Genomic DNA, 20,303 nt, shown 5'->3' with positions numbered 1-20,303 from the left:
GTACAGTACCTCCTAGGATGTGGGAGCCTAGGCTCAGGCGTCAGACTGGACAAGAGCGCAGAGCCCGCCCCCCTCTGAACCCAGGCAGGGATATTTGGAGAAAGCAGCAATTCGGGGAAAGTCAGAGGCAGGAAGTGAACGGGGGGGGGGGGGGGGGGGGGGGGGGGGGGGGAGGGGAAAAGGGGAAGCAGCAGCGAACCTCACCAGGGCTCCTCCTGTCCCCCCCCCACCTCTCCACGTGCCATGAGGAGTGGGGTGACTGGCTTGCGGGGGTGAGGGGGACAGACCAGGAGTCCCCTTCTCTGTGAAGGACAGAGACAGTCCCGCCCCCTGCCCCCACCACAATTTGCCTGAGTTCCACCTCGGTTTCCACTCCTATTGACTGTCCAAAGTCCCAGGGGCAGGAGATGCCAGGATAGAAGCGCTGGGACGCTCAGACGCACCGGCTCAGAGCCCTCGGCTGGACTGGCCCTCGCTGCCGCGCTGCCGACGCCTCCAGCACCACCTGCCCTACTTCTCCTGCTTCTTGCCGCTCCTTAGCCCCGGGGCCTGGGCTGCCTGAGAACACGAGTCAGCCCGCCATACCCTTAACAGGTAACCCAGGCTTGGGGAGCAGCTGGCACTGGGAACAGCCCCCGGTTCAGGGATGGAGGGGGGCAGATGGGAAGAGAAGTTAGGGGGGGCATTTGGAAACTGTGGAGGGGAGGCTCCTGGCCATGCCAAGGCCCAAGCAGTTTCCTGAGAGGGGATGGGACCCAGCCGTATTTTGGCCCCAAACTCACCTCCAAGCCAAACCATTGCCTTGACCCCCTCTCACCCCACATCCATCAGCCCTCCCCCCAAGTTAGCCTCTGAGCACAAGCATCAGCCCTGAAAAAGAGCCTCCCCCCGGTCCAGCTGCAGCCCAGGACCCAGCATGGCGAGGGACTTGCAGGACATCCAGCAGCTGGACTCCGAGGAGAACGACCACCAGCTCGGCAGAGGTGAGGGCCCAGGCGCTGGGCACCGTCCCAAGAGAGAAGACCCGGTCTGGAAAGGCAAGTGTCCAGTGTCAGCCTAGCTCCTGGTCACTCTCAGTCCCTGAGAGTCCTCTGTCGCATTCACTCCATGACCAGGGACTGTCCCCTGAGGTCACCTCCTTCTCCACCCCCAGGACCCCAGCCTGAGCAGCATGTGCCATGTGTGTGGGGGTGGGGGGTGGGGAGGGAGTGGGGATGGGTGTGTGTTCCAGGAAAAGAATACATAGAGGTCCTGGAAGATTCTAGAAGATTCCTACTTCCCCCCAAGCCCTCTGCCTGGATTCGTCTCTAGCAAATTTTTTTTTTTTTGGTCTTTTTGCCTTTTCTGGGGCCACTTCGTGGCATATGGAGGTTCCCAGGCTAGGAGTCTAATCCGAGTTGTAGCCGCTGGCCTACGCCAGGGCCACAGCAATGTGGGATCTGAGCCGTGTCTGCGACCTACACCACAGCTCATGGCAACACTGGATCCTTAGCCCACTGAGCAAGGCCAGGGATCGAACTCGCATCCTCATGGTTCCTAGTTGGATTCGTTAACCACTGCGCCACGACGGGAACTCCTTCTCTAGCAAATCTTAACCAAAGGCCCCAAGTGTCTGGGAGATGGTTTTCGGGTGAGAAAGATCTGAACAAGTCTAGGCTGTGTGGCAGCCAGGGCTCAAAGCTCAGGGAAGGGGATGGGAGGTTTAGGGACCCTCTCCTTCCTGAGGCCGGCAGACCCAGGGAAGGCTGGTGCTGTGGTAGGGTGGGACCTGGACGGGGCAGAAACAGTGGGGGGCAGAGGACAGGAATCCCCACCAGCTTCTCCTTAACTTTTGAAAAATGGAATACAAGAGTTACAATAACTATTTGAGCATTTTGGGGGGGCTGTGCCGGCAGCATGTAGAAATTCCCAGGCCAGGGACAGAACTCTAGCCACAGCAGCTACTGGAGCTGCTGCGGTGACAATGCCAGATCCTTCCCCTGCTGCGCCACAAGGGAAGTTGACAAGAACGCTTTTGATGCCCTTGTCTGCTAATCCTAACAGTTCTGTCAGTTCTGGCTCAGTTTTGGTAGATTGATTAACCTCCTTATCATGAGTTGTGTTTTCCTGTTGCTTTGTATGCCTGGTAACCTCTGATTGGGTGCTGGATACTGAGCATTTTACCCTGTTATGTCCAGGGCATATTTGTACTCCTCTAAAGATGCTTGAGGTCTTGGAGTTCCTGTTGTGGCGCAGTGGTTAATGAATCCAACTGGGAACCACGAGGTTGCGGGTTCGGTCCCTGCCCTTGCTCAGTGGTTTACGATCCGGTGTTGCCGTGAGCTGTGGTGTAGGTTGCAGATGTGGCTCGGATCCCGTGTTGCTGTGGCTCTGGCGTAGGCCGGTGGCTACAGCTCCAATTAGACCCCTAGCCCAGGAACCTCTACATGCCGAGGGAGCGTCCCTAGAATAGGCAAAAAAAAAAAAAAAAAAAGATGCTTGAGATCTGTTCTGAGATGCAGTCAAGTAACTTGGAGTCAGTTGGATCCTTTTGGGTTTTGCTTTTGAAACAGCCACACCTAAGGCACATGAAAGTTTTCAGACAGGAGTTCCCGTCATGGCGCAGTGGTTAACGAATCCGACTAGGAACCAGGAGGTTGCGGGTTCGGTCCCTGCCCTTGCTCAGTGGGTTAACGATCCGGCGTTGCCGAGAGCTGTGGTGTAGGTTGCAGATGTGGCTCGGATCCCGTGTTGCTGTGGCTCTGGCGTAGGCCGGTGGCTACAGCTCCAATTAGACCCCTAGCCCAGGAACCTCTACATGCCGAGGGAGCGTCCCTAGAATAGGCAAAAAAAAAAAAAAAAAAAAGATGCTTGAGATCTGTTCTGAGATGCAGTCAAGTAACTTGGAGTCAGTTGGATCCTTTTGGGTTTTGCTTTTGAAACAGCCACACCTAAGGCACATGAAAGTTTTCAGACAGGAGTTCCCGTCATGGCGCAGTGGTTAACGAATCCGACTAGGAACCAGGAGGTTGCGGGTTCGGTCCCTGCCCTTGCTCAGTGGGTTAACGATCCGGTGTGGCCGTGAGCTGTGGTGTAGGTTGCAGATGCGGCTCGGATCCCGCGTTGCTGTGGCTCTGGCGTAGGCCGGTGGCTACAGCTCTAATTCGACCCCTAGCCTGGGAACCTCCATATGCCTCGGAAGCGGCCCAAGAAATAGCAAAAAGACAAAAAAAAAAAAAAAGTTTTCAGACAAAGGGTTGAATTGGAGCTGCAGCTGCTGGCCTATGCCCCAGCTATGGCAACACTGGATCCGAGCCACGTCTGCAGCCTACACCACAGCTTGAGGCCATGCCAGATCCTTAATCCAGTGAGCGAGGCCGGGGATGGAACTCATATCCTTACCAACGCTATGTTGAGTTCTTAACTCACTGAACCGCGACGGGAACTCCTGGGTTTTGCTTTTATGGTGTGTTAGGTGGGTCTGAAGCTCTACTGAGGCAAGAGCTTCTTGGGTACTCTACCCACTGCCCTGTGGGTTATGAGTTTTCCAGTCTGGCTGGTGGGAATGGCACTATTCCCGGCCCTGTGTGAGTGCCAGGCATTCTTCCCTAAGGCTTTTGGGTTGTTTTCCTCCTGGCCTTGGCCAGTTTTCCCCACATGCATGTGGTGATCAGTACTCAGCTTGCCTGAGCAGGTCTCTGGGATTCTCTGATCCTCTGTCCTGTGACCTCTGACTGCCTTGCACTCCAGACTCTCAGCTCCATCTCTCTCTCTCTCTCTCTCTTCAAAGGGCCGTGTTCATGGCACATGGAAGTTCCCGGGCCAGGGGTCAAATCAGAGCTGTAGCTGCCAGCCTAACCACAGCCACAGCAATGCCAGATCTGAGCCTCATCTGTGAGGCTTCCCCACAGTTCATGGCAACGCTGGATCCTTAACCCACTAAGTGAGGCCAGGGATCCAACTTGCATCCTCATGGATACTAGTCAGGTTTGTTACGGCTGAGCCACAGCAGGAACTCCCAGCTCCATCTCTCTTTTTTTTTTTTTTGTCTTTTGTCTTTTTGTTGTTGTTGTTGTTGTTGCTATTTCTTGGGCCGCTCCCGCGGCATATGGAGGTTCCCAGGCTAGGGGTTGAATCGGAGCTGTAGCCACCGGCCTACGCCAGAGCCACAGCAACTCGGGATCCGAGCTGCGTCTGCAATCTACACCACACCTCACGGCAACGCCGGATCGTTAACCCACTGAGCAAGGGCAGGGACCGAACCCGAAACCTCATGGTTCCTAGTCGGATTCATTAACCACTGTGCCACGACGGGAACTCCCCAGCTCCATCTCTTTATGGCAAGCAGTCTGCTGGGCTCTGCTTGGCTCTCCCCTCCCTGCCCCATGGCCTGCAAACTTTGTCCTACCTGGAGGCTGGGGCTGTCTGATGACTTGTCTTGTTGGTTTCCTGTCTCCACAGGGATCACTTGTCTTTGTTTCCTGAATTCCAGTATCTCAAAAAATGTTGTTTCTTGGAGTTCCCGCTGTGGCACAGTGGGTTAAGAATTTGACTGCCCTGGCTAGGGTCGATTTGGAGGCGTGGATTTGATCCCCAGCCTGGTGCAGTAGATTCAAGGATGTGGTGTTGCCACAGCTGGGGCTCAGATTCAATCCCTGGCCTAGGAATTTCTATATGCAGAGGGTGTGGCCATAAGAAAAAAGGAAAAGGAAACATTTTTTCTTACAGCTCTCTGCTTTTTAGTTCGGCTTGTTTCTGGCAGTAGGGTGGATTTAGTGCCTCTGCCTCCATGTTTAGAAGACTCTTTGACTTTCAAACTAGCCTGAACTGCACTTGATATGTTTCATTTCACTCTCAGAACAGTCCAATCAGGCAGCTACTGTTCCTACCCCATTTAAAAAAAAATTTTTTTTTTTTGGTCTTTTTTGCTATTTCTTGGGCCGCTCCCTCGGCATATGGAGGTTCCCAGGCTAGGGTTCTAATCGGGGCTGTAGCCACCGGCCTACGCCAGAGCCACAGCAACGCGGGATCCGAGCCGCGTCTGCAACCTACACCACAGCTCACAGCCACACCAGACCCTTAACCCACTGAGCAAGGGCAGGGACCGAACCCGCAACCTCATGGTTCCTAGTCAGATTCGTTAACCACTGCGCCACGACGGGAACTCCCCCCCCCTTTTTTTTTTAAATTGCAGTAAGAACACTGAATATGAGATCCACCCTCTTTTCGGGGAGGGGGAGAAACTCTTTTTTTTTTTTTGCCACTTCGCATGGCATACGGAAGGTCCCAGGTCAGGGATTGAATCTGAGCCAGAGCTGTGACCTACACCACAGCTGCAGCAACGCCAGATCCTTAACTTGCCGTGCTGGGCTGGGGACCGAACCCAGGGCCTCCAGAGCCATAAGGCGGATCATTAACCCACTGTGCCACAGCAGGAACTCTGAGATCTACCCTCTTAAGGCATTTTAAAGGGTCCAGCGGCCCCTTGTGAGTTCAGGAACAGCACTGTAGGCAGCTCTCCAGAACGCACTCGACTTGCACGACAAAATTGGTACCTGTTGATCCGCAACTCCCCGTGTCCCCAGCCCCTGGGGACCATCCCTCTGCTGTCGATGCCTGTGGGTTTGATTCTTTTAGATTTGTCACTTAAATCAACTGGCTCTTGACCTCAGAGCCAGTTGATGGCACAGCTGGATCAGCCGTGGGTGGGTCTGGTTTCAGGGCAGAGGTCCAGGGGGCAGATGCTGAATGGACCCAGAGTCGGGACTTATAGGTCGTACTTCGGTTTGGGAAGCAAGCCAAGGGCCCGTTGAATGGACGGTGCTGGAGAGAGGGTCAGGGCTCAGCCGCGGGGTCCCCAGGGGTGGGGAAGACCGTGGCCTGGGATAGGGGAAGCCTTGTAGGAAGTGAGAGGCAAGGGGGAGGCTGTGCCGAGTGGCGAGGGGTGCGTCGGGGACCTGCCTCTCTAGGGCAGGAGAAGGGCCTGGGTGTGGCCCACGTGGATGAAGCTGACAATCCTTGGTGTGAGGGGTCAGGGGTTCTGGGTGGATGTGGGGGTGCCTGGGTGTGATACACATGAGAGAGGGAGCTCAGGCAGGAGCCCAGAGCTGTGAGAATCCGGGGCGGGGGCGTGGGGGGGGGAGCTCTGCGTGTGCATGTGTGTAAGAGGACGTGACATTTAGTGTGTGTGCGTGAGGGCATGTGCTGATGAGAGTGTGTGTATGCAGGAGCGTGAAATGAAAAATATGTGTGCAGTTGTGTGTGATGGGGGGGTCTTGGCTTGGTTGAGGGAAAGGAGAGGTTTCTGTGGGGTGACTGAGCCTGATGGGAAAGGGTGTATGGTGGGACCAGGGCTTCTGAGGGTCAAGGGCAGAGGGCCCCCAGTGGTGGGAGATGAGAGGATGGGCATCCAGGGTGGGGTGGGGTGGAGGGCGGCTGCTGGGAATGGGTGTGCAGTGGAATGCCCTGGACTTAAGGATCCCAGTGGAACTGGGGGCGGTTGTCACAGGGTGGGATTGGTCTGAGGGGCCCAGACAAATTTAAAGCACACAGGATCTGGTTTCTAGGACCCCCAGGTCCAAGATCAGGGCTGTGCACACCGACGATGTGACTATCGGGTGCATGTGTGCTGGATGCACCTGTGTGTGTGCATGTTTGTATGTGTTCCTGTGGGTGAGTGTGCAAATGTGTGTGTGTGTGTGCATGCACGATACATGAACACGGGGTAAAGCCCATGGTCTTCCACACCAGCACCCCCCCACCCCGTCTCCTTTCTTCCCACCCACCCGCGCTGCACTTCCTCTGCTCCCCTGGTGCTCCCCGTCGCTCTCTGGCTTCCTGGCCTCTGACGCCCCTTCTCTTCCAGGGACACCTCTTCCCCAGCCTCTTGTGCTGCAACGTCTCTGCTCCAAGCTCCGCCTCAGTCTGCTTGTCCTGGGCTTCAACGTCCTGATGCTGGTGGCTGTCTGTGTGGTGGGGTCCCAAAGTGAGGGTCACAGGGATGGGGCAGCCGTGGGGGAGGAGAGGCGGGCAGTGCTGGGGGCAACGAGAGCCATGATGGGGAGGGGATGGAGGCAGTTAGCGGCAGTGAAGGGGGAGGCACGTGGACAGAGATGGGGGGCTGTCATATGGGACGCAGTCCCTTCCACTTTGTCCCCTTCCCACCGTCTTCGGGCAAGGAACACAGCTGCAAATGGAACTGCAGACCCTAAAGGAAACATTCAGCAACTTCTCCTCCAGCCTCCTGATGGAGATGCTGACGCTGAGCACCCGTGGTGAGTGGGTGCTCCCCCAAAGGGAGGGACTGGGTGGGCTGGCTGGTCAAGGGGTTGGTTTGTCCCCGTGGGTTTGCTGGGCTCCGTGCTGGGTCTACTATATGGGTGTGTTCCGGATGCTGGGGACCGGGGCACAGACCCCGGCAGATAACCCAGCGGGAGAAGCTGGGGAAGGCTTCCACGGATGCCGATTCCTGTGCAGAAGGCCCCTGGAGGATGAATAGGGGTTAAGGGATGGAGGTTGGAGCCAGGTAAAGCACAGAGTCTGTGATGACCACGGCGGGAGGAAGACCACTGTACATTCTGGGACTGTGACCACTTTCAATGGGACAGGAGGGGTGGGCCAGAGAGGTGCCTAGGGCCAGGCCATGCAGGCAAGCTGTGCTAACTCGTGGGGCTTTAAGAAAATGGGGATCTCTTGGAAGAATTTAACAGGGGAGCGGCCCGAGCAGTTTGTGCTTCAGAAAACCAGCGTGCAGTGCAGGGAAAACTGGGCGGAGTCGGAGAGACCAGAGCGCGGTGCGTCCCAAGGCCAGGATCTGTGGTCCAGTGGCGTGAGGATGTCGGGGCGGGAAAACAGCTTAGCTTTCCTCTGCTGCAGGAGGCAGCGCAGGTGACAAGGTGACATCTCTGGAAGCCAAGATGGAAAAACAGCAGCAAGACCTGAAGGCAGGTCAGAGCCCCTCCCTTGAATGCGTGCGTGCGTACGCGCGTGCGTGCGTGTGCGCGTGTCGTGTTTCCCCAGCCGAACGCAGGCGTCCTGGTAGCTGGGGCATGCGCACTGGCCTCACCATGGTCGTCCGTCGCCCCCCCGCCCCCCCAGATCATGCCACCTTGCGCCTTCATCTGAAGCACTTCCCGAGGGATGTGCGCACGCTGACTTGTCGGTTGGTGTTCCTCCAGAGCAATGGTAAGGAGCGGGGTGGTCTCCCGTCCCTTGAGCCTGCCCCCTCCAGCTGGGTCTCATCTCCCTCTCGCCCCGATCCCCTCAGGCACGGAATGCTGCCCGGTTAACTGGGTGGACTATGAGGGCAGCTGCTACTGGTTCTCTCGCTCTGGGAAGGCCTGGGCTGAGGCTGAGAAGTACTGCCAGCTAGAGAACGCCCACCTCGTGGTCATCAACTCCAGAGAGGAGCAGGTGACACCGTCTTCTTCCCCAAGACGGGAGGAAACCTCGGGACCGCGAACTCTGGGAGGCTGGGTCAGGCTTGCTTTGTTACTATTGACCTGAGGAAGAGTCCGGAAGCAGGGGTCTGGCAGAGCTCTGGGAGATTCGTGGTGGAGGAGCCACTGATTCTAAGAGGTGGGGGATTACAGCCGGGACCTGGGACAGAGGAACAGGAGCAGGTGACCAGGTGATGAGCAGGTCAGGAGACAGGACGCGGGGCAGGATGAGCTGGATGGCCAGGACTTGGGTGGAGAACACAGTGGAGAGGCACAGCTTCCGCTTGCTGGGTGCTGGCCTTGGGGTGTGATGGTCTCAGGGACTCACCTGCCATGGGTTACTGTGTCCCCCCAAGGCGCCCCAGGTCTCCCCTGCCCTCTGCTGCCCCCAGACCACAGCCCCAAACACCAAGTACAGGGAGGCGTCCAGCTGTTAGAACAGGGAGGACATTTTTTGGGAAAAGTCGATGCTAACATTTACTGAGTCCTTCCTATGTGTCAGGCCCTTTCATAATCCAGTCCTTGCATCCTCCCACCCTGTGCGTTGAGCACTCTTGTTAACTCCACTTGGAGGGGCATAGAGATGAGGGAACTAAAGAACAGAGGTGAAGTAACTTGCCACACAACTAGTAAGTGCTAACTAGATCTATATGTGCATGGTAGGATGGTTACAAACATATTGCTTCACTGATCGGGTTGAACGCGTCACTGTTTTATCAGTATTGGCCTGTAAAATGCCAATTGCATGCAGGTCCACCTAAGACTTCGGTCGTTTGGAGTTCCCTGGTGTTCTAGTATGTTAAGGACCTGGCCTTGTCACTGCACTGGCTCAGGTTCCATCCCCGGCCTGGGAGCATCTGCATGCCATGGGGGTGGGGGGTGGCCAAAAAAAAAGACTTGAGTCAACTGGGATTTGATCCACAGCTGGTTCATGCTGGTTACGCCTTCATGGTGGGTGGGCTCGTAGCTCCGTCCCGATGAAGTCAACGCCGGTGTTCTGTTTGGTGCTTTTGGCCTTGAATTCATCTTCATGTGATATGAAGGGACTGCTCCTTGATGTCTTTTCGCTGGCATCTGCTTAATGTATCTCTGTCCATTCTCTGTCTCCAGCCTATTTGCGTCTCTGTTTTAGATGAGTGAGTCTCAGCCTTGGCCGTATACTGTAAGCTCTTGAGGAATTTAAAACATTGACACCTGGTCTCACACACAAAGATTTAATTAATCTAGGATTCATCCTGGGCTTTGAGATTTTTAAAGTTCCCCCCAAGCATCACTATTGTGATGAAGTAGCATCTTGTCCTTTTGGGGAGCTCAAGGCCAGACCTCTGCTTGGCTTGAAAAGGGACGTTTTCCAGAATTTTCTGTCCCTTAGGGCATCTTTGCCTCTTAAAATTCCCCAATAAACTCATCAACTTAAAAAACAAGTGATGCGGAGTTCCCGTCGTGGCGCAGTGGTTAACGAATCCGACTAGGAACCAGGAGGTTGCGGGTTCGATCCCTGCGCTTGCTCAGTGGGTTAACGATCTGGCGTTGCCGTGAGCTGTGGTGTAGGTTGCAGACGCGGCTCGGATCCTGCGTTGCTGTGGCTCTGGCGTAGGCCAATGGCCACAGCTCCAATTCGACCCCTAGCCTGGGAACCTCCATATACCGCGGGAGCGGCCCAAGAAATGGCAAAAAACAAAAAAACAAAAACAAAAAAACGAGTGATGCTACTCTACAAGCTGAAGGTATTTCTCCTATAGGTTATGTATAAGTTTTGTGTTTGTTTTTTAATTTCAATTTTTAAAATTATTTTAATTTTATTTTTTATGTGATGGCCACACCCGAAGCATATGGAAGATCCTGGGCCAGAGATGGAATCCGAGCCACAGCTGTGACCTCTGCTGCGGGTGCGGCAACATCAGATCCTTTAACCCCCTCTGCCAGGCTGGGGATCAAACCGGCACCTCCGCAGTGACCCGAGCCGCTGCATTTGGATTCTTAACCCACTGTGCCAGGGTGGGAACTCCTGTTTTTGGTTTTTAAAAACTGAATATGTAAGCGCCTTTTTGCCTTTTAGAGGTGAGTATATCTCATTTACATTTTCAAATTTTAAAAACATGTTTAAAGGAGGTAGAGTTGACTTACAAAATTGTGTTTGAGATATGTAGCAAAGCGATTCAGTATTTTCAGATTTTTTTCCCATTTTAGATTATTACAAGATATTGAATATAGTTCCCTATGCTCTACAGCAAATGCTTGTCACTTATCTATTTTTTATCTAAAAAATATTCGTTTTCGGAGTTCCCGTCGTGGCGCAGTGGTTGACGAATCCGGCTAGGAACCAGGAGGTTGCGGGTTCGGTCCCTGCCCTTGCTCAGTGGGTTAAGGATCCGGCGTTGCCGTGAGCTGTGGTGTAGGTTGCAGATGCAGCTTGGATCCCGTGTTGCTGTGGCTCTGGCGTAGGCCGGTGGCTACAGCTCTGATTCAACCCCTAGCCTGGGAACCTCCATATGCCACGGGAGCGGCCCAAGAAATAGCAACAACAACAAAAAAAAGACAAAAAGACAAAAAAAAAATTCGTTTTCTACTAATCCCACACTCCTAATTTATCCCTCCCCGCCAGTCCCCTTTGATACCATGTTTGTTTGCTATGTCTGTGAGTCCATTTCTGTTTTGTACATAGATCCATTTGTATTATTTTTTAGATTCCATATGAGTGATATCATAGTATTTGTCTGATTTATTTCACTTGGTGTGATAATCCCTTGAGTATGATCATTGATAATCCCTGATACCGTTATTACAAATGGCAATATGGTTATTTTTCGTGGCTGAGTAATATTTCCTTGTGTGCGTGAGTGTGTGTGTGTGTGTATACACTCAGGTTGCTTCCATGTCTTGGCTATCGTAAATAGTACTGCGGTGAACACTGAGGTGCGTGTAGCTTTTAGAATTAGCGTTTTCATCTTTCCCAGATATATACCTAGGGGTAGGATTGCTAGATCATATGGTAGCTCTCTTTTTAGTTTTGTTGTTTTTTTTTGCATTTTCTAGGGCCACACCCATGGCACGTGGAGGTTCCCAAGCTAGGGGTCTAATCGGAGCTGTAGCTGCCGCCTTCGCCACAGCAACTCCAGATCTGAGCCATGTCTGCAACCTACACCACAGCTCATGGCAACGCCAGATCCTTAACCCACTGGGCGAGGCCAGGGATCGAACCTGCAACTTCATGGTTCCTAGTCGGATTTGTTAACTACTGCGCCACAACGAGAACTTCCCCCCCCTTTTTTTTTTTTTTTTTTTTTTAATCTGCACCTGTGGCATGTGGAAGTTCTCGGGCTAGGGGTTGAACTGGAACTGCAGCTGCTGGCCTATACCACAGCCACAGCAATATGGGATCCTTAACCCACTGAGCAAGGCCAGGGATTGACCCTGCATCTTCATGGATACTAGTCAGGTTCTTAACTGCTGAATGACAACGGGAGCTCCTATTTGAAGACTTCCGACGCTGGCCATTCTGACCCGTGTGAGATGACAACCCCACTGTGGATTTGATTGGCATTTCTCTAATAATTAGTGGTGTTGAGCATCTTTTCATGTACCTGTTGGCCGTCTGTATGTCCTGTAGAGAAATACCTATTTCGCTCTTCTGTCCGTTTTTTGGATTGGGTTATTTGTGTTTTCGATATTGAGTTGTCGGCACTGTTTGTATACTTTGGGTGTAACCCCATCATTTGAGGTATTTTCTCTCATTCCGTAGTTGTCTTTTAGTTTCGTGTATGGTTTGCCTTTGCGGTGCAAAATCTCTCAGGTTTCATGTGATTCGTTTTTTTTTTTTTGGCCGCAACTGAGGCATGCAGAAGTTCCCCGGCCAGGGATCAAACTTTGTGCCACAGCAATGACAATGCTGAATCCTCAGCCACTAGGCCACCAGGGAACTTTTTCCCCCCGTTTATTTATTTTCACGTCTGTTTCTTTTCCTTTGGGAAACGGATCTAAGAAAATATTGCTGTGCTTTATGTCCGAGAATATTTTGCCTGTGTACTCTTCTAGCAGTTTCATGGTGTCATGTCTTATATTTAGGTCTTTAACCCATTTTGAGTTTATCTTTGGGTAGCTGTGGGGGAGTGGTCAAAGTTCATTGATTTACATGTATCTGTCCAACTTTCCCACTTGTTAAAGAGCCTGTCTTTTGTCCATTGTGTATTCTTGCCTCCTTTGCTGTAGAATGACTGTAGGTGTATGGGTTTATTTCTGGGCTCGCTCACATTTTTATTTTTTTATTATTTATTTATTTATTTATTTTGTCTTTTTGCCTTTTCTAGGGCCACTCCCACAGCGTATGGAGGTTCCCAGGCCAGGGGTCCAGTCAGAGCTGTAGCCGCCGGCCTACGCCACAGCCACAGCCACACGGGATCTGAGCTGTGTCTGTGACCTACACCACAGCTCACGGCAATGCCAGATCCTTAACCCACTGAGCAAGGGCAGGGATCAAACCCGTAACCTCATGGTTCCTGGACAGATTTGTTTCTGCTGCCCCACGACGGGAACTCCTTTTTTTTTTTTTCTTTTATTCTTCCACTTGCAATATGAGCTGTATCCTTTTTGTTTTCTCTTCTGTGGTATTTTAGACTAGATGTAGCTTGTTTTTAGTTATATTAGTAATTGCTGTCACAACTTTAAAGGATGGGCTGAAAGTTATTGGCTTCAAAACATGAAAGAGTGGAGTTCCCGTCGTGGCGCAGTGGTTAACGAATCCGACTAGGAACTAGGAAGTTGCGGGTTCGGTCCCTGCCCTTGCTCAGTGGGTTAAGGGATACGGCGTTGCCGTGAGCTGTGGTGTAGGTTGCAGACGCGGCTCGGATCCCGCGTTGCTGTGGCTCTGGCGTAGGCGGGTGGCTACAGCTCCGATTCAACCCCTAGCCTGGGAATCTCCATATGCCACGGGAGCAGCCCAAGAAATAGCAACAACAACAACAACAACAGACAAAAGACAAAAGACAAAAAAAAACATGAAAGAGTGTGTATAACTTTCCATATGAAAGATGAGACTGGCCCCCTGCTTCGCATGCCTCATTCTTTTCTCTTTTTAACAATGGAAAAATTATTGACATGTAATACTGTGTAAGTTTGAGGTGTAGAACAAACCGGTTTGATGCATTCACATACTCCAATAGGGGTGATAGATCTGTGTTACTTTCACCTTTATCATGTCGCATAATTATCATTTCTCTTCTGTGTTGAAAACAATTAAGATTATCTCCTAGCAACTTTGAAGTTTATAATGGCTCGTTCTTTTTTTTTTTTTTTTTTTTTACAGACACTTTTCTGTTTGTTTATACGTGAAAGAGGGGGAAGCAAATCATTTACAAAGAGGAGGGAACAAAGGGAATACGGTTTCATTACATGTCAGTGTTTCTCAGTTTCTACAACAAGATTCTGTGATAGCAGGGGTTTGTTTCTGGTCTCCTTTGTTTGGGTATTGACATTTTGCAATGCTTAAACAAGCTGCACACAGAGACAAAGACAAAGAGGAATCAAGGCGGGAAAACCTACCGAGCTGTTACCTAGGGAAAGAACCTTTTTTTGTGTGTGAAACTATTCCAACCGAGCTATGGATTTAAGGCAAAAATGAGTAGGTTGTTGGGCAGTCATTTCATGTAAAATGGTATGGCAGGAGATTATGCTTTTCAGATAAATAGGATACCTTGTGGTTTGTTTTGGTTTTTTTTTTTTTTGGTCTTTTTGTCTTTTCTAAGGGCCACACCCGGGGCATATGGAGGTTCCCAGGCTAGGGGTCAAATCCGAGCTGGAGCCACCAGCCTACGCCAGAGCCACAGTAACACGGGATCTGAGCAGAGTCTGCAACCTACGCCACAGCTCACGGCAACGCCGGATCCTTAACCCACTGAACAAGGGCAGGGACTGAACCCTCAACCTCATGGTTCCTAGTCGGATTCATTAACCACTGCGCCACGAAGGGAACTCCCAGGATCCCTTGATTATTGCAGATGTACATGAAGCATCTTTGACATGCAAGCAACAGTCTTTGATGAAATCCTTGCTTTTCCATGTGCAATAATGGCTCATTCATTTCTTCCCGCATTCCTTATGTGTTGGCACAAAGAGTTGGAGTCTTTTCTCTTTTTTAGGAAGATATTAAATCACCTTTAAATTTTTTTAAATTAAAATACAGTTGATTTAAAATGTTAAATCATCCGTAATCACAGGTCGTATGTTTATGGTTTGAGATTACATAAAAGTACTCGACACATAATGCATTAGATCCTAAACCGTAAGTTTAACAAAATTACTGGATCGCACACAGTTAAATATAGCATTTCTCTTCTTTAGATATTTATTTTTATTTTGCATTTTAATATTATATTATTAATTTTGATTTTATATCAGAGTATGATCATTGTACACTCTTGTCTTAGTTTCAGGGGTACAGCCCAGTGATTGAGTTATGCATATACCCATATCCTTTTTCAGATTCTTTTCCCATGTAGGTTATTACAGAATATTGAGTGCAGTTCTCTGTGATATACAGTAGGGTTTTTTTGGTTTTTTTGGTCTTTTGCCTTTTCTAGGGATGTTCCTGCGGCATATGGAGGTTCCCAGGCTAGGGGTCTAATCAGAGCTGTAGCTGCCAGCCTACGCCAGAGCCACAGCAATGCCAGATCTGAGCCGTGTCTGTGACCTACACCACTGCTCACGGCAATGCCGGATCCTTAACCCACTGAGCAAGGCCAGGGATCGAACCTGCAACCTCATGGTTCCTAGTTGGATTCGTTAACCACTGAGCCATGATGGGAACTCCCTGCAGTAGGTTCATGTTGATTTTTTTATATATAGTAGTGTGTGTATGTTAATTCAAGTCTCCCCCACCTTTCCCCTTTGGTAATCCTAAATTTGCTTTCCAAGTTTGTGAGGCTGTTTCTGTTTTATAAATAAATTATTTTGTATCTTTTTTCTTTTTCTTTTTTCTTGGTCTTTTTGCCTTCATAGCACCACTCTCACGCCATCTGGAAGTTCCCAGGTTAGGGGTTGAATCAGAGCTGCAGCTTCCAGCCTGCACCACAGCCACAGAAACTCAGGATCCAAGCCACGTCTGTGACCTACACCACAGCTCACGGCAACGCCAGATCCTTAACCCACCAATCAAGGCCAGGGATGGAACCCGCATCCTCGTGGATACTAGTAGGGTTTGTCACTGCCGAGCTGCAGTGGGAACTCCTAGTATCCACTGTGTATACGTCCCACATCTTCTTCATCCAGTCCTCTATCGATGGACATGTAGGTTGCTTCCCTGTCTTGGGTGTAGTAAATAGTGCTACAATGAACAGTAGGATGTATGTGTGTTTTCGAATTAGATTTTTCTCTGGATAGATGCCCAGGAGTGGGATTGCAGCATCATTTGGTTGTTCTATTTTTAGCTTTCAAAGGCACCTCCATACTGTTCAGTTAGAGTCTCTTCTGTCTTTGAATTTCATTAGCCTCATCCAGATATATCTCTGTGTTGCTATTCTGTCTGTATTTTTGCTCTAAGGAGAGTCCTGTTAACCATGAAGTTAGGTTTTATAACATTTGGGAAGATTTTCTTAAGCTACATATTTGAATAATTTTTTTCATGTCCATTTGTTGTCTTTTCCTCTGGATCACATCATCCAAAATTATCTCCATCATCTGCAGCCATCATCTGGTTGCTACTTACTTCCATCTTTCTCTTTTTTCCGCTGTCTTCTGGGTCCTTTTTGCAAGCCTATCTTTCGTATTTCAGACTTGGTTTTTTTCCTAGGTTGCTGTTTGTTTGTTTCATGTAGCTCAAAATTTTCTCTTCATGGGAGTTCCCGCTGTAGCTCAGTGGGAACGAATCCGACTCGGAACCATGAGGTTGCGGGTTCGATCCCTGGCCTTGCTGTGTGGATTAAGGATCTGGTGTTGCTGTGACCTGTGGCTCAGATCTGATGTGGCGGTGCCTGTGGCGTAGGCTGGCAGCTGTAGCTCTGATTGGACCCCCAGCCTGGGCACCTCCATCTGAAAATGTGGCCCTGAAAAGCGCAAAAAAAAAAAAAAAGATTTTCTCTTCAGTTTCTTCCCTTTACTTATCAGTGTTACCTTTCTTCTTTCATAATTTTATTTATTTATTTTTATTTTTTGGTCTTTTTGCCTTTTCTAAAGGGGCCGCTCCCACGGCATATATGGAAGTTCCCAGGCTAGGGGTCTAATCGGAGCTATAGCCGCCAACCTACACCACAGCCATAGCCATACCAGATCCGAGCTGCATCTGCAACCTACACCACAGCTCACACAACACTGGATCCTTAACCCGCTGAGCGAGGCCAGGGATCGAACCCGCAACCTCATGGTTCCCAGTCAGATTTTTTCCACTGCACCGTGACGGGAACTCCTTTTCATATTTTTATATCATTCATCTCCTCTTTAATATTTTTGAGGATGTAAGTTGTTGCTCAGTGTCCTCTCATGTTTTGAAACATGACTTCTTTACAAAGTACATTTTCCATCTTTTTTTTTTTGCCTTTTTGCCTTTTTGCTTCTTAGGGCCACACCAGTGACATGGAAGTTCTCAGGCTAGGGGTTGAATTGGAGGCACAGCTTCTGGCCTATGCCACAGCAACACTGGATCCTTAAACCACTGAGCGAGGCCAGGGATCGAACCCGTGTCCCCATGGATACTAGTCAGGTTTGTTTCTGCTGAGCCGAGACGAGAACGCCCACTTTTCTTGTTGATATCACCGTTGCTTCCTTCCTCTTCTCTTCTTCCTTTTCAAGGCCTGAATTCAGGGGTGCTCTCCTCTCTGCCTTCGGAGGAGGCGACTCGCTGTAATCTTAGTTGTGTCTCTAGGAAGTGAGAGTGGAATTAGGAAAATTCCCTCCAAAGGCATCTGGAGACGCTTCATGTGGTGTCAGAGGGAACTGCTACATGTGCATGTTGATCAGCCCATCCCTCTGTTTCCTCCTAAAACAAGGCGACCCACCCTCCCCCTGCCGTCCTCCCAAACCAGGGACCTTAAGGCCCCAGAGGCAGCCGTAGCTATAAGAGAAAGCCACTTGGGGGGTCCCTTGTCCCAGGAGAAGTACCGGAGTCCTGGGAAGCCATCTCACAGACAGCTTCCCCCTCCCCCCCGCCCCCGGCCCCTGCCAGCTGGATGGCGGGGCTGCCCCTCGCACACAGGGCATCCTCCAGAGGTCTGACTGCCAGACCCCGCGTAGCCAAGTCCAACAGGGCTGTGGGCCGTGGGTCCACACCTGGACCCTCCAAGGCCTGGAAAACTCTAGAAATGACAGCTACACATAGAAACAGGAGCAGAGGTACTCAAGAGGCGAGCTTCAGTGGGGTGCTGGGGTTCATGGGGGCAGCAGGGGCAAGAGCCCAGGTCAGGATCCCAAGAATTTGGGGCTCTGGGTGGAAGGGAGAAGACTAGAATCTGAGTCTAACAGCTGTGAGTTAGGTGTGAAGTGGGGGGCCCGGTCAGGGGGCAGAGGTCATGAACTTGGGCACTGGCCCTCAGGCTCTGGACTCTGCTGGCTGCCAGTGAGTTCCTTAACCTCCCGTGGAAAGTGTGAATCCTTAGGGCACCCAACTTAGAGGACTTCATAAGGATTAACTAGGATCCTCTTGGTAAAGCACTTGGCGTGAGGGTTAGCCCAGTCAGTGGTCACTGGACGATGCTGAGGATGCAGAGGAAAAATGCAGGAACTAGTATGAGGAGCTGATGCTTCGACCTGGGGGGGGGGAGGTCGATCAGGCTGGGGAGGGCTGAGGGAACCACAGCGAAAGCCCACGTGGTGGTACACGGGCCTAGAAATTGCCCTCCTGCATGTCTTCCAGAAATTCATTGCACAACGCACAAACCCCTTTCAAACGTGGATAGGTCTCACCGACAGTGACGGCTCCTGGAAATGGGTGGACGGCACAGACTATGGGAACGGCTACAAGTAAGTGGCCTCGCCTCCCCACTCCCTCAGGGACCAAATTCTCCAACCATCCCCAGGCTCCCCGCCTCCAAGGCTGCAGCTGCTGCTCCCTGCACACCCCCCCCAACCCCCGAGGTCGTGCTTTTCTGAGCTGGGGGTGAGGGTTGCTGGGCTGGGGGTGGGGGGCATCCGGAGCTGAGCTCTGTCCTGCCTTCCTAGGAACTGGGGTGCCACGCAACCAGACGACTGGCAGGGGCACGAGCTGGGGGGCAGTGAGGACTGTGTCGAGATCCAGGGGGACGGCCGCTGGAATGATGATTTCTGCCAGCAAGTGAAACGCTGGGTGTGTGAGATGAAGCAGAATATTACCATGTAGACCCCCGACCTCCAGCAGACCCCTGCCTCCAGCCCCCCACCACCACCCGGGGGGGGGCATTTTGAAGAAAAGAAGGAGAAGAGAGTCGTCAGAGGCGGGGGGAGGGGCTGAGGAAAGCTAGCAGGGGCTGGTTGAAGAATCTCAGACCCTGGGGAGCCTGTGATCCTGCCTCTTTCTGAAATTCACTGTAATTATGATCATTTTCGGCCTCCTCAGTGGCGTAGGAAGAGAACAAATACTTGCAAGGCTGCGTGGACTGGTTATTTGGCACTGGCAAGTGCAGGGTGCAAAGAGGGAGGGCGGGGGAGTCCGGAAGAGGGAAAGCTAAATAAATATCTAAGAAAGCGAGTACTAGGCGGCTGTCCTTGACACCTGGTCCTGAAGGACAAGGGTCAGGGATGGGAGGGAAGAGGCTGGAGCAAGCTGCCCCCATGGAAGGGAGACGAAGGCTGCTGGGCTGGGGCTGGAGGGTGTCCACACCCACACTCTGAGCAGTTCTCTGGAGTTGGGGTCCCCTCCAGAAGAGGTTCCAGGGAACAGCCCTGCTCCACCGTCAGCTGAGAACTGGGCTGGGGAAGGCCAGTGAAAAAGCTTTGCTGGAGCTCCCTGGTGGCTCAGTGGGTTAAGGGCCTAGCGATGTCCCTGCTGTGGTGGTGTTCGGATCCTGGCCTGGGAATGTCCGCCTGCTGCCGGCCTAGCAGAAAACAAACAAAAGGGGTTTGCGAAGAGGAGGGTGGGTAAGCTCCAGCAGATCTAGACGTCTCTCTAGAGTGTCATCTACGACTTCTGCAGTGCGTAAATGTCACCTTCTAAGGTCATTCTGAAACTGACTTTAAAGGAGTCTTTAAGCGACTGGGTTTTTGTGTGTGTGTGTCTTTTTGTCATTTCTTGGGCTGCTTTCGCGGCACATGGAGGTTCCCAGGCTAGGGGTCGAATCGGAGCTGTAGCCACCAGCCTACACCAGAGCCCCAGCAACGCAGGATCCGAGCCACGTCTGCAACCTACACCACAGCTCACGGCAACGCCGGATCCTTAACCCACTGAGCAAGGCCAGGGATCGAACCCACAACCTCATGGTTCCTAGTTGGATTCGTTAACCACTGCACCACGACGGGAACTCCTGCAACTGGATTTTTTTTTTTTTTTTTGGTTTTATTTGTATTATAAAATAGTATAGGAGTTTGCATCGTGGTGCTGTGATTAACGAATCTGACTAGGAACCATGAGGTTGAGAGTTCAATCCCTGGCCTTGCTCAGTGGGTTCAGGATCCGGCGTTGCCGTGAGCTGTGGTGTAGATCACAGATGCAGCTCGGATCCCTCATTGCTGTGGCTCTGGTGTAGGCTGGTGGCTACAGCTCTGATTAGACCCCTAGTCTGGGAACCTCTATATGCTGTGGGAAGCAGCCCTAAAAAGACAAAAAAAAAAAAAAAAGAAAAATTGACCATTGCAGGTTTCCTCTGAGGATGCGTCCTGTGTGGATGCGTGTCATTATGTAGTTTGCTTTTTTTTTTCACTCTCCAGTGTCTCATGGACATTGATTCCCAGCTACTTGATTCGCTGACTTTTACTTAATTAAATTTAGCA

General features: G+C 51.3%; 1 protein-coding gene across 1 annotated transcript; it reads left to right on the top strand.

The window, feature by feature from the left end:
* Positions 1 to 220: 220 nt before the first annotated feature.
* ASGR2 (asialoglycoprotein receptor 2) lies at positions 221 to 18,965 on the top strand. The gene is made up of 9 exons (XM_047757702.1): positions 221 to 594; positions 898 to 1,037; positions 6,845 to 6,964; positions 7,158 to 7,253; positions 7,855 to 7,926; positions 8,077 to 8,163; positions 8,246 to 8,391; positions 18,256 to 18,362; positions 18,561 to 18,965. The coding sequence occupies exons 2-9, from the start codon at positions 917 to 919 to the stop codon at positions 18,715 to 18,717; spliced, it is 906 nt and encodes a 301-aa protein (XP_047613658.1). The 5' UTR covers positions 221 to 594; positions 898 to 916; the 3' UTR covers positions 18,718 to 18,965.
* Positions 18,966 to 20,303: the final 1,338 nt, after the last annotated feature.

This window comes from Phacochoerus africanus, chromosome 14 (assembly GCF_016906955.1).
Source record: "Phacochoerus africanus isolate WHEZ1 chromosome 14, ROS_Pafr_v1, whole genome shotgun sequence".
NCBI classification, from domain to species: Eukaryota; Metazoa; Chordata; class Mammalia; order Artiodactyla; family Suidae; genus Phacochoerus; species Phacochoerus africanus.
This window is presented reverse-complemented; position numbering and strand designations above follow the sequence as displayed.